This window comes from Platalea leucorodia (genome assembly GCF_965183815.1).
Source record: "Platalea leucorodia genome assembly, chromosome: 1".
In the NCBI taxonomy this organism is placed as follows: domain Eukaryota; kingdom Metazoa; phylum Chordata; class Aves; order Pelecaniformes; family Threskiornithidae; genus Platalea; species Platalea leucorodia.
In genome coordinates, this window is record NC_138823.1 from 107,031,628 (window position 1) to 107,045,805 (window position 14,178).

General features: G+C 40.7%; 1 protein-coding gene across 1 annotated transcript in view; it reads right to left on the bottom strand.

The window, feature by feature from the left end:
- Window positions 1-14,178, bottom strand: part of ADCY1 (adenylate cyclase 1) — a gene marked incomplete at its 5' end in the record, with an annotated part of 160,895 nt that overhangs the window by 2,936 nt on the left and 143,781 nt on the right. Inside the window, 5 exons of the mRNA XM_082310612.1 lie at window positions 18-142; window positions 1,765-1,879; window positions 7,365-7,463; window positions 7,851-7,997; window positions 9,138-9,254. Coding sequence (XP_082166738.1) covers window positions 18-142; window positions 1,765-1,879; window positions 7,365-7,463; window positions 7,851-7,997; window positions 9,138-9,254 — 603 coding nt within the window. The remainder of the gene's footprint in view (window positions 1-17; window positions 143-1,764; window positions 1,880-7,364; window positions 7,464-7,850; window positions 7,998-9,137; window positions 9,255-14,178) is intronic.

Consider the following 14,178-nt stretch of genomic DNA (forward strand, 5'->3'; position numbering starts at 1 on the left):
TCTCAGAATGCACTCACCTGAATTTTCCCCTGCACTCCAGTACTATCCATCCGGCTGGCAACATTTACAGTGTTCCCCCAGATATCATACTGTGGTCTTCTGGCTCCAATGACTCCAGCCACTACCGGCCCGACATTAATACCTAAAATCAAAATAATGACTTTGGTTTCAAACACCACAGCATATTATCAAAGGGAAACATGAATCCTGCAAAATAGATTTAACACAAGTGCCTTAGAATTTTTCTGGTCATAAGACATAATATACGTTAAATGAATGTCAATTGGACTTCTGTATTTGTAAGAGCTTTAGAAACAAAACAAAGACATACACAGAGATATCTTATTGGAAATGTAATATGACAGACAACATAAAAATTTGGCTCGTCTGTGGATTCTCTTTTTTTGTTTGTCTTTTTTTTAAGAAAAGAAGAAAAGCAGTGGCAGTGCAGAGTTTAGCTGTAGAACAATTCAGGACAAACTGTTAAAGATCTTTAATTGTTTGCTCTGACTTCCACTGTGGTTGCTCGTATAAAGCCTTTTAATGGAGGTTTTCCAAGTGGAACAGAAATAGTGGCCTGGAGGACATGAGGAATGGGGTAAGGAATGGGGTCACATTGGTTGTCAGTACTAGACAACTCAGATCAGGGAAGCACTGGAAGAAGACAAGAGTATGTGGAAATGGCTCAAGCATCTTTTTTGGGAAACCACGGGCCTTGATTCTACATTTCTGACTGGTTTTGACACCTTGTTTGGAAGATAAAGGAGGATGTTCCTTCTCCCGAGTGCCCTGATGCAGGGCTGCAGATGCTAAACCCTGCATGAGGGTCTGTGCAAGGGCTTTCCCAGGCAAGTTATGCAGAAGAATGGGGGTTAGATATTTGTCTTCTGCCCCTTTGTGAACCTGAAAAGACCAGTGATAACAGAGTTCAAAGAGAATTTGGGGTTTATAGTTATTAGGATGTACAGGAGGGCAAAGATGTATAATTCTCCTATTGCTACCCTTGATGTCTTTGGTCTTTCTCAATCTTCTGCTGCTAGCAACCTCACTTTTCCCCTTGTCCAGCCCATTCTCACAATTTAGCCATGAAAATATATAGAGAAAGAAGCTGGAGAAAACCATCTGTGTTAGAATATGCAATGAAATGAGAACAGCAGGGGAAGTACCATTGGAGAGGAGCGGGATGCAGGGAAGGAAGGGAAGAGGGGAACTTGCTCTCTAAGAAGGCTGGGAGAAAGGACTCTGAGAGGTAAGACATGTAATAACATGTAAAGGATTGCATGGGAAGGTTTGTGTTGTGAAGACCAGAGGATTTGATTTGCTGGAGAAAACAGGACTGGTTGAGGGGATTTGGCATCTGTGGACAAAAAGCTCCCATCACACTTTTAATGCCAACAAAGCTTTTGCAGATGCAACTTAACTTAAGTACAGTCAGACCCAGTTTTCAGTAGTTTAGAAATGCAAAGCAGTGTAAGACACAAGACTGGGTACACTGATAATATTGTATAAAATTATTGTTGCGATTTCCTTTTAGGGGTGCGTAGATTAAGTAAACACACTGGAATTGGACACAATTATAATTCCTTAATAGTGATGCTCACCATCCAGCCTGCTGTCCTTCTCCATGGATGTGACTCTCCCGCTAAACGAGGCTTTTCAGTTTTAATCATGAGTGCAGGACAGGTAATCCTTTGTAGACAGCACAGGGAAAGCCAACAAAAAACAATGTTCTGTTTGTGTGATAATTGTAGAAACGTGACTTACCAACTCGTAGGACAAAGTCGTTGTAAGACTGATAGTTGATTTCATCAAGAACGTCAAACATCTCTATTGCAAAATCTGCCAGTGTACTCAGATGGGAATAAATTGATTTTTTAGCCTAGAAACAAAACAGTATTGCACATTAGATTTGTATGGTACTGAGAGACAGGTGAAATACCAAAGTGAAAAACAATGAAAAGCTCAGACTGGATGGCTTAGGAAAAGAATCTAACCCATTTTGCTGTTTGTGAAAAGAAACTTTTTATAGTGGCTACAGCACATGCATTCTTTTCTCAAGTACTGACTTCTTTTTTTTTTTTTTGTCCCTTCTCTCTCTTTTCGATTTCTGGGAAGAATGGAAAGCAAAGTTCCCGTGGTAAAGTGGTTCTGTTGCTAGAGAGCTGCAGATGTTTGTTGTGAGCATGGCAGGGAATATAACCTGCTTTCTTACAAAACTGCTTTGCTTGATGATTATTAATAACTATAGTTTCTGCCCTGTTCTCCCTTTGGGGTTTTTGCTAGCTCCCAGTTCCATGGGGTGCATGCTGTTCCCATTGACAAAATTCCTGTTAGGTTTAATCCTGTGAGATGCAGAACACCCCTATTTTCTTTCCTTTCCAGGCAAGCTGAAGCGAGTTGTTATAAAACATATCTAAATGAACTAAAGCAAAAGATCCAGAAGGGATCACATGAAATGCTGAAGTATCACCTTGTAAAAAAAAAAACAACAAAACAAAACATAAGAAAATAATTTTTACAACTTCAGCCTAATTTTACAACCTCAGTCTGTGGAACTCATTTTCAGAAGATATTGTGGATTCCAAAAGTTAGCTAGATTCAAACATAATTACTCAAACTCATGAAAGAAATATTTGCTACAAAGTAGTAAAAAGATAGTATCTGTAGCTCTAGAATTTCTTAAGCAGCATATCATTAGAAAGTGGAAAAGAGAGGTTTGCCTGTTTGTCCTGTAACTCATGCCCTTCTCCCAGGATCTACTGTTGGCTAGTTGAAGACAGGTTACTAGAACAGACCTTTGACCTGACTCAGTATGGTTGCTCTTATGTTGTGCTCTTATTTGAATAATAAATATGAATTCTTGAACAGATTTTCAAAGTGAAAGTGGACTAAAGGTAGGATATGGTGAAAGAAATGCAGGGTCAGTGGCAGTCTAGCTTCAGTGGGGTGTTGCACAACAGGGCTGTGGCAGCTGGCATGACATGAGAGCTCGCTGTGTTTTTGTCATGATAGTGAGATTGTATAAATGGAGTACTTGACAGTGGCTGAGAAACCCGAGAAGCGGGTTTCTGTTTGCTTTATTCGGCTCAGTTTGAAAGGGTTTGTTCATGTGGCTGGGAAATTTACAAAAATTAGAGCAAAGTGCTAACAAAACATTATGAAAGTCATCCTTGGGCCAGTCCCAATTTTTAGGAAGGATGTTTTTATTTACCTGCCTGGGTCTCTGGCATTCTGCTTCTTGCAATGTCAACTAGCTCTACTCTTTTCCAGCCTCACCAAGACAAAGAAAGAACAAGAATTAAGTTTAAAGAGCTAATGGCTGCATTTCCAACAGAGAACAAGAAGAAAATTGAATGTCTGGAGGAGGGAGGGAGGAGTGTATAGTTTTATTTAATCCTCTAATCTTCTTTATATTCTTTGCTGCCCGATGAATGCTTTGATTTCCTGCAATGCCCCTCAGGGTTGCAGGAGAGAGGACTGGTGACAAATACTGGATGTGCTGCAGGTGACAGATGCCTCTCAAAAGGATTACTGGCAAACTCTTTTGAATCTGCACTGAAGAACACCACAAAGTTAGGACCCTGGTGAAGTCAGGACCCTGGTGAAATCACAAATGTAATTTCAAAGGACTCCACACACACAAAATCACAAATGTAATTTCAAAGGACTCCACACACACAAAGAACTCATATTGTGCAAAAGATCTACAAAGAGCTTGGTTTGTGTGCTGCCCTGATGGTGTAACTGGCAAGCAATTATTTATTTAAACATCAGAGGAATAGTTACTGGAAAGACTGCCCAGAGCATCACAGCAAAACCACTCTGACAGAGGCAACGTGCATTTACTATAAACACCTGCTGAAGTCAAGCTGCAGAAACAACAGTCCTGTAAAATACCGGATTTAAATATTTAACTTCATCAGGGTACTGGCTTCTTATGTGTGTAAATATCCTCAGTTAAGAACACAGTTAACCCCATCCACTGCTTTCTGCTCATGTCCAAATCCTAGTATGAAATTGGTGGCTCACAATCAGAGGCTGTGCCCGATTTTCTAATGAAGCTAGGACACCCGTGGCAGAGGGGAGACCAGAGGCACTTGAGTCTCTTATGGCCCCATGGACACATAAGACTCTAGGGCAGCCCAGGGATTGTGTGACGGCTGGCAGTGATCGTCTGCGCATGGTGGGCTACCCAGGATCATCGGACTTGTAATACATAGCTGCATGCTGAAGACCTAGTGGGAAACTGCTAAGATGATGTGAATAATTTCTACTCATTTGCATCACATGAGCAGTGGGAAGAGATCACAGAAGAGCTGAAACAACAAGTTAAAGTAAAAAATATTGCCTGTTTCATACAAGATCTTTAGGTTGTCTGGAATACAGAACGTTAAATAAATTCTACCTGTACAGAAAAGATCAAAATTTGCCCTAAGATTTCAGAGAAAGGCAGAGTCCTGTACAAGACCTCCTGCAGTGATTTAAAATGCATTACTATCATAAGCTCAGAGCAGTATCTTCAGTACTGGGCTAACTCAGCTGACCCTTCAGTTAGCAACTATAAAATACAAGAGATAAACATGTTTAGGTTTTGGAACATATGCTGCCAAAGTTACCCAATAACACACTTGTTTTCAGGATTATAGTTCAAAGAGCATTTATAGCAGACACACAAGTATGCCGTTGCCTGGTTGCCTGAGATCACACCGAACAAAATTCAAAGGATCAATTTTTTTTGCCTGTCTCAGGACCCAGGAGTCAAACATTTCAGCATAAACAAAGTTTTAAAAATACCTTTTTGTAATGTGTAGATTTCTAGGAATGATTCAAAGGAAAGCATCAGCTGTAAATACCCTGCAGACCAGAAAATTAGTTGCATGCGATATACTCCAACATGATTCTAACAGTTGATTTGAATGTGGCCTTGTTTTTTATTTACTTAACAAGGATATTTGTTGCTAGAAAGTTCACAGGCCATCTTCTGGCCCTTTTTCGTTTTGCCCTCTAATTCGGTGTTATTATGCAATGCTAAACCATATGCATGAGCATACCTCTACAACATACATAAATGCATAAAAAAAGAGGGAAGAGGTGCCTGGAAATTCTGGGCAGACTAGGTGCATGGATTCATTTTCATTATATTCCTCATATTATGAATTTTATTATTTTTTCATACATTAATTTTAGAATCATAGAATCATTAAGGTTGGAAAGGACCTCTGAGATCATGAAGTCCAACCGTTAACCTAACTGCCTGGTCCACCTCTAAACCATGTCCCTAAGCACCACATCCACATGTTTTTTGAATATTTCCAGGGACCATGACTGCACCACTTCCCTGCGCAGTCTGTTCCAATGCCTAACCACTCTCTCCATGAAGAAGTTTTTCCTAATATCTAATCTAAATCTCCCCTGGCACAACTTAAACCCATTTCCTCTTGTTCTGTCACTTGTTACTTGGGAGAAGAGACCGACCCCCACCTCACTACAGCCTCCTTTCAGGGAGTTGTAGAGAGCAATAAGGTCTCCCCTCAGCCTCCTCTTCTCCAGACTAAACAACCCCAGCTCCCTCAGCTGCTCCTCCTAAGACTTGTGCTCCAGACCCTTCACCAACTTCGTTGCCCTCCTCTGGACACGCTCCAGCACCTCCATGTCCTTCTTGCAGTGAGGGGCCCAAAACTGAACACAGGACTCGAGGTGCGGCCTCACCAGTGCCGAGTACAGGGGCACTCTCACCTCCCTGGTCCTGCTGGCCACACTATTCCTGATACAAGCCAGGATGCCATTGATCCTCTTGGTCACCTAGGCGCACCGCTGGCTCATGTTCAGGCAGCTCTCAACCAGCACCCCCAGGTCCTTTTCCGCCAGGCAGCTCTCCAGCCACTCCTCCCCAAGCCTGTAGCGTTGCATGGGGTTGTTGTGACCCAAGTGCAGGACCCGGCACTGAGCCTTGTTGAACCTCATACAATTGGCCCCAGCCCATCGATCCAGCCTGTCCAGATCCCTCTGCAGGGCCTTCCTACCCTCCAGCAGATCGACACTCCCACCCAGCTTGGTGTCATCTGCAAACTTACTGCACTCAATCCCCTCATCCAGATCACTGATAAAGATATTAAATAGAACTGGCCCCAACACTGAGCCCTGGGGAACACCACTCACGACCGGCCACCAACTGGATGTGACTCCATTCACCACCACTCTCTGGGCTCGGCCGTCCAGCCAGTTTTTAACCCAGCGCAGAGTGCACCCATCCAAGCCGTGAGCAGCCAGTTTCTCCAGAAGAATGCTGTGGGAGACTGTGTCAAAGGCCTTACTAAAGTCCAGGTAGACAACATCCACAGCCTTTCCCTTATCCATCAAGCAGGTCACCTTGTCACAGAAGGAGATCAGGTTGGTCAAGCAGGATCTTCCCTTCATGAACCCATGCTGGCTGGGCCTGATCCCCCGATTATCCTGCAAGTGCCACGTGACGGCTCTCTGCTCCATGACCTTCCCCGGCACCGAGGTCAGGCTGACAGGCCTAGAGTTCCCCAGATCCTCCTTCTGACCCTTCTTGTAGATGGGTGTCATGTTAGCTAACTTCCAGTTAATGTGCATAGTACACTGTATACAATATATTCAGTATACTGTCCACAGGGTTCTCTGCTTTTTCAGATGCCGCATACAAATCTAGGATATCTCTGTCCCAAGCCACAAACTTAATGTGAGAAACACACTCAGGAGTAGTAATGAGGCTACAGAATTAGAACTGTGCCCCAGAACTAGTGGGTCTGAAATGACTTTGGCTTTTTTATTGCTGAGTAATTAAAGGGATAAAAGGGGGGTAAAAAGGATGCTAGCAGTAGAGACAAAGAAGAGCTGATTTGGAGGGACTAGGGTAAAGTGCAGCAATGTACCTAGCACTAAGCTCTTGACCATGATGGGGGTTGGGAGAGGCTGTTTTGATTGCAGGTTACACCCAGATTTCAATATAAAAGAGGAAAAAACAAATCACATTTTAATATTCTTGTGCTAGTTTTGCATTCATTACACCTAGAGTCTCCCCTTCCCTGCATCTTACAAGGTCATCTAAGACACGGGGTTTAAAACACTACCGCTCTGACTTAGGAGCTTTATGTGCCAATTTGCCCAGAATCCAGAGCTGCAGACAATAAAATCCCAAATGAAGTCACATGAGTAACTGCTAGGATAGCAATTTTTCTTTTCAGGCTACAGTTGTTCTTTGAATTTCAGATTTACATTGTTGTAAAGAAGTAACACAAGTTATCTATAATCATACAGACTTAGTTGTGTTTCTGATGTTCCTCTGGAAATTGAAGGAGAATGGTTCCGCCACAAATGACCGTCATGTAAAATCTTCTTACCTTAGTTCCTGAAGTAGGTACAAGTCCCACAGCTGCCATATATGTACTTCCAATTGTCTTGATCTTTTCTATGTCCTTATAATATTCTTTGTCCATAAGCTTTGTTTAAAACATAAAACTGTTAAATATTACATAATATTTTAGACAAGCAACCATAGTTATCAGATAGTATGTGCAAGTTGATTAAACCTTATTATTTTTGGTAAGTTGAGGCTTGCCCACTTTGAGGTCATTGAAATAACTACCGTTAACTCGCATTTTAATACTCTTCCTGTATTAGAGGAATTTGAGGTCAGACTCATATGCCTAAAAGTACAAACTGGGCACCTTGGAGAAGCCCAGTGGACATCAACTACAATTAAATAGGAAGTCTACAGTACTGTTTTATTTGGCAGTTCCAGATACACTGAGTTGCTACAGATAATCTCTGTTGATAGCAATCTGGTAGAACTGATATGGTCAAAAGACAAAGTGTTTAGACCTTACCTCATCAAAATCAGCAATAATTTCATTTAACAGGCGTAAACATTCCACTCCCATATTATTGCCATCCAATTCGATGTAGAAATCATTGAAATTTGGGATGGAAGCAAACATCACTCCCACTTGTGAATATGACTGGTAATAAAGGTCCTGCAGTTCATGAGCAGATATAATTTTTATTTTAAAAGATTAATCTAAACCAGGCATGATTATTATGATATCTATTCTACTGCTAAGCAATAGCTAGGACAAAAGGCATCATTTTTGGTAGAGAGAAAGCCAGCCTTATTAAAAAAATGTTGAAAGATGTGTCCACTCAAAAACACAAAAGAAAATTAACACCTAAGATATTAAACCCATTTAAAACAACTTAGTCTTTTTCTCTGTTTAGACACAGAAGCAGTGAGTAAAAATTTTGTAGAAAGTCTTAACAGTTGTAGAACTTTCATTGTATGAGAAATATAATTGCATTTTCTCAGTTTTAGAACTAAAATAGGAGACACAACAATTTTACCCTGCAGCACAAAACCAGCCTCACTCCTTCATGTCTCCCCCTGAGTTGCGGAGTCCTGTATTCAACATTAACAATATAATGCTGTTCTGTACGGTAAGGTTTTTGCTTAAGAATTTAGAGGGCTCACAGAAAGTAAACCCAGTCTTTTGTGGTTCAGATACATTGATCCAAACTCTCAAGAGCAGTATCATGGCCATTACGGCTACTCCAGTGCAGCAGGTATTGCAGCTGCACTGGAAGGACTTTGGTAAAGGCTTCCTGAACCACTTTATTTAATCACTGCAGCCTTTGATGTTAAAAGCTACTGTGTCTTCCTTGGGTGTGTACAATTCTCTGTTTTTAACTTTAAATGGATGGGTTTGGTAATGGCAGCGTATTTCCAGAACTAGAGTGGTTCATATGGAAGTGTCTGGCAGTTCATACACTTCACCATTCAGAACCAAACTGAGCTCAGGAAATACTGTGATAAATCCCAATATTCTAAATTGATTGAAAAAAACTAGTGATTTGCCTGAAGACACTTGGCTGCATTGACGTTGAATGACACAACATTCCCTTATTCTGCTTTTTATTAAAATTCTTCAGAGAAGGACACTACAGTGAAAGAAATAATCCCAATCTAATTCTTTAACTCAATTTTTTACATTCCTTTTAACACGAATGAAATTTTATAAGTCCAAGCCTTTCTTGAAAACCTACAGTTGAAAGGTGACCCAAGCTACCCAAGGTCACACCCATACAACACCACCATGTATTTAAATTTTATCTTGGTTTACCATATTTCTTGGATTAGACATAAGAAAGTGCTGTGCAACATGTGCTGGCAACAGGTTGAAGAGAATTCTTTTATTATCCAGCTTGACTCTTTCCATATCATCTCTCTCTTCTTCTGCCTGTGGGGACAGAGGAAAAGAAAAGCCTTTTCAAAAAGCAAAAAATTAGCTGAAGCCATCAAATAGCTTCTATTAATTCATCCTTTGAAATTAAACTGAGCAAAACAATGCCTGCGAAGTAGAGTGGGAACAGTTCTCCTATACCATGCTTTTACATCGGGGTGTAATCCCTTTAAGTCCTTAGTAATTCAAGCTAAAGTCTCTGGGCTGATGACTATTTTCAGGCCTTGATCAGCTAAGTATATTGGTGTCTTTTGTAGTTCTCTGTTCTTTTAAATAGGCTCTTGATATTTTTACAGAGGAAAAAGCTAGAATAATCCCACTTAAGTCACATTGGCCTTGGAGGCCAATTACTTCCCAGGTAGGTGGAGACAGTGACAGCAGTATTTGATTCACCTTTCTAAAAAGAGAAGCTGGGAGAATCACCAGTCTTTAAAGCAAACCTATGTCATTTTGCAGTAAAACGGCAACAGACCTGGTAAGACTGTAACTTTAACAGAGAAAAAGGTTTTAAAATTTAACATGCTTAAGAATGATACGCAATTAAAAAAATTTTTAATATAAAAATAACCAGCATTTACTTAATTAATTAGCATTAGTTGGTATTTGTCTCTGGTATTTTTCATGAAAATACATACAGTTCCTGTGTGCAGAAATTTCTGTGCACAACAGCAACAGAAATTCTATCATTCATGTGAATGACAGCATTCAGAAAGAGTGCCTAGGAGTTAACACAGCAGAGGTCATTAACCCAAGATACTGGTATCTTATTACAAGCGTCTTGACTCACAGGAGTTAGTGGGAGTCATGCATTAGGAAACAATTCTAAAAATCAGGCCGCTTATTGGAAAAATACTGAATATCTAGGGATCTCATTTGGGACTTCTAGGTTTGCAAATTCCAGCCTAGTCCTTAGTAGACTCTTCCGCAAAATTACTTCTCTGGAATTTGCTCCTTGTTGTTAGAGTGACTTTTGGCCCCACATTCTGATTCCAATTACAAAACATTTGATCGGTACCATATAATTATCTCATAGAAATCACAGCTTATTCTTTGCTCTTCAATCACACTCGCAGAACTGTAACACAAATATCCTGCTGTGATCCCAATATGATTTTGTTTAGCTATTTACAGTCAGCAGAAGACTGGAAGGCCAAGTTATCAGGCATTGTTGAGAAACTACAGTCACATAAACCACTGAAGAATCTGCTCTAATCTTTGTTGGTGTCCCTTTTGTATCTAAAATTTGCTATCCTGATCTATTACAAAGTCCGCATACTTTTCTCACTATCCATTCCTGTCTAAGTAGAAAACCAGTCAACTCTTGCCTTTGTATAGTCTTAAAATAGTCTTTTAATGTGATTGTGTTTTTCAGGAAGCTAATTTTTTGCTTTCCATGACAAAACTTAGGAAACAACCTTTTTATTCAAATCACACAGTCTGCTCTGCCTTGCAGTTTACTTCTGTATTCTTAAATATATAAGTAAGTCTTTATAAGTAGAAAGAATGCTGAAAGAGAACTGGTTTTATAAACATAACTTCTTCAGGAATCATTCCCTTTTGAAATAAATTCTCAGCTCCTCCTCTAATTTGTGTAATAAGAATCAGAATTTATTCCAGAGGTGAAATATCAGTAAACATTCAATAGCAGTTAAGCTCTGCAAGAAATATATCTGAAATTTTTATTCTAAGCAAGTATCTGTTTCCTGTTTGTGAGCTGTTTTCCTGACACTTTTTTTGCTGTTTAAATTTCATATGCTGTTTTCTTAAAATATCCTCCCCTATTCTGGTGGTATAACTATGGCTCTGACTTATTGTTGTCTATAAACATCTGTAATGGCCTCTTGTGTTTAGTCTGACTGTTGGAATTTAAATGTTCTAATAGTAAAAATAAATAGCTTTTTCCAGCTGAAAATCCAAACCAAGCTTACAACTCCATTTTTACATCATACTGGAATATGGGAAATTTTACTCTGACAACAGCAGAGAGATTTGCAAACTGAATTCATGCTCTGAATAAAAAATCCATTTTGGGCTTGCTTATCCATTCCTCTCTTCTTTGAATAAGAACTTTTTTTGTTACTTTCTTCCTAGGAACATTTAAGGTTCTCAGTTAAGCTCCCCATACAATACGGGGCAGAACAGCAGCCTAAAGAGCAATGCATTTTTGGGCCAGTGCGTAGAGATTTCTGGACAAGCCAAGTAACCCAGCAGAGGTAGGCAAGTGAAGCAATCAGTTTGACGCATTGCATGGATAGTGATATTGCTCAATCACTGGCAGCTGCTGTTCATTTCTGATCTGGAAATGCGTGATCAGATTCCTCTGCCTTGCCCAGTTGTGGACCAAAGCATTCATTTTGGAAGACATGACTGAGAAGGTTTTTCAGCAATATGCAGTGTGTCCTACCATGGTGTATGATTCACAATGAAGGCTTCAGAGCAAGCCACAGCACAAGGACAAAGCTGCCAGCACTGAAGCAGACCCTTGTGACCTTGGTCATGTTGCTGGACTTCTGTCTAGGCTTTGACACACAGAAATAAAAGACAATTCTAATATACCAAGATAAAATAAATGAGAAAGGACACTCTAGCCTGTTGGTTTTCTCGTTGTTTCCTTCTGATGGAACTTTAAGGCATGTGATGGCTTTTCTCCTTTCTGTCTCGCTTCAGTATGGTCACGAAACTACTGGGAGAGAAATGCCAGTGACACTACTGTGCGTGTGCAGGTATGGGTGTGACAATGTTCACAATGAAGGAACCACAGCCGTGACTAAGGGGCTGAGAACAGAGCTGTTGAGTGAAGAGCTAGTGGCTCAAACCAAACCACCAAAGTCATGACTGAAGGGGTGGCAAAATCCTCTAAGAGCAGGGAAAGGCATCAAGGATGTCACCATTGCTAAGAAACACAGTAGAATGCTACATTTCCAAGACACCTAGCAAGTGTCTCTTCCCCTCTTTGGATGCTACAGTTTTGACTCTGAGAAGGTTCAGTTGCCAGAAGTGAGATGAAAGCCACTGGTCATGGAAGGCCCTTGAATAATACCATGGTGTGTAATGGTAGCAAACCCTACATAGAGACAAATTACGCAAACAGCAGAATGAGACGAATGTAGATCAAGCGCTCTTAGCTTTTTGTGCCCTGGCCTCTTTCAGGTCAGGCACTTCCTAGCCAGCAGGGAGAAAGGAGTGCACTCTCTCCCTGTGGTTCAGGGAGACGTTTGCACTGGCAATGTCTATGTGGGGCAATGTAGTGCCATGAAGAATAAGGTGTGTTAGCTCTGCCTGACCAAGCCCCAGACCTAGAAGCAGAATGTTCATGGAATTAGCATAGCACTCCTTCTGAGCTACTTAGTTGTCTTAAAAAGCAAGGTATATTAGCTTAGACCACACACTGGGTTAATACTGCTATATTGTTGCTTGTACCCTAACCAGAGTCTCTGCATGGACTGCACTTACACCACCCAGACATACCAAATGTCTAATATCTTGCCTTTATTAAACTGATCTGCTAGGAATATGAACCAAAGTGTACCTTCTCTGCTACTACTGCATAGACTTTGAGTATCCACCCTCTTGCCCTGCACTGCCTAAGACAGCTCTTATATATGCAACTCCTCAGGAGCCGCCTGGGGAAAGAGGAAAGATGTCCTTGTGTCTCTTGCAAGGGAAGATAAGGGGTGAAGGTGAGGTAAAAAAAGACTTGGTCATGTTCAGCAGTGAGGACTCTCAAACTATACCATCACACGGCTCTATGGGGAGGGAAGTAAACTGATTACTGATATTTTCTGGACTTTTTTCCAGCTTCTTGCTTTCTGCCCTTCAGGGGAATGCAATGAAAACTGTCTTTACTCCTTGTGACTCACAAACTCCTAGTGCCTACTCTTTGAGCAGCTGAGATAAAAGGATGTGTAGGCATCACCCTTTCCCAGGCAAAAGAGACACTGAGAAGGGAGAAGGAGTACTTGGGGCTGCAGAAAGCAGATTGAAATAGCACAGATCACAGGTATTTACATTCCTGGTGGAAATGTTATCCAGACAGCTAAATAGCATCCAAACCTTCATCTATTTGCCCCTATTCCTATTGGTTAATTACGGAAAGCTGCCAGCATGATATTTATGCAATAGCTGCTGGCTCAAAAAACAAGGCAGATTATTGTGAAAATAAACAAGAAGGAAAAAACATAGGCATGAGCAACATCATTTTTCACATTCTGCTTTTTGCTTATACCTGTTTGGTATTCATGGCAGCTAGGTCATTTTGCAGAACTTAACTGTATTTGCAGAGCTGCAGTATTTAAAAGCGGGCTTTGTTTTTGCTTCAGACACGGTGACAAAATTTAAAATGTTCTTTGGTACTATGGCTTTTGACATCAATGTAATTAACAGCTATTGCATTTTACAAGGTTACACAGCATCCCACAGCTTTTCCAATGCTGGTAACTGGTTACACATCCTCTGTTCAGGAAGTGGTCTGAGCTGTTGTATCACCTGAGCTATCAGGTCACTGTTTTATAAGCATAAAAATGCTGTAGCAATGTCACTGATGAACAGTTATCACATGAAGATTCACTCTTTCAAGATACAGCTAAAAAGAAGCCAGGCACCGGTACCACAGAAACATCATTTTTGTACCTGAAGGTGGCACTAAAAACACAGGGAAGAGACCCATCACACTGCTATAGGGACAGATTTTTAAGGGGAAGTGCAAGCACACCTGGCAAGCCTTGCCTGCCGGCTGTAAAATTGTAAAAAATATTTCTTACAAATGTCACGGATTAGAAAAGACAGCTGAATGATATTCTAGTATTCCCTAAAGAATGTAACAATCAGTCATATAATTGTATTATTCTTGTTTTCCTCCCCTGACAAATCCTGGGTGAGTGAGCAACTCCATTTTTTTGGCAATTTTAGCTTCTTCATAAAT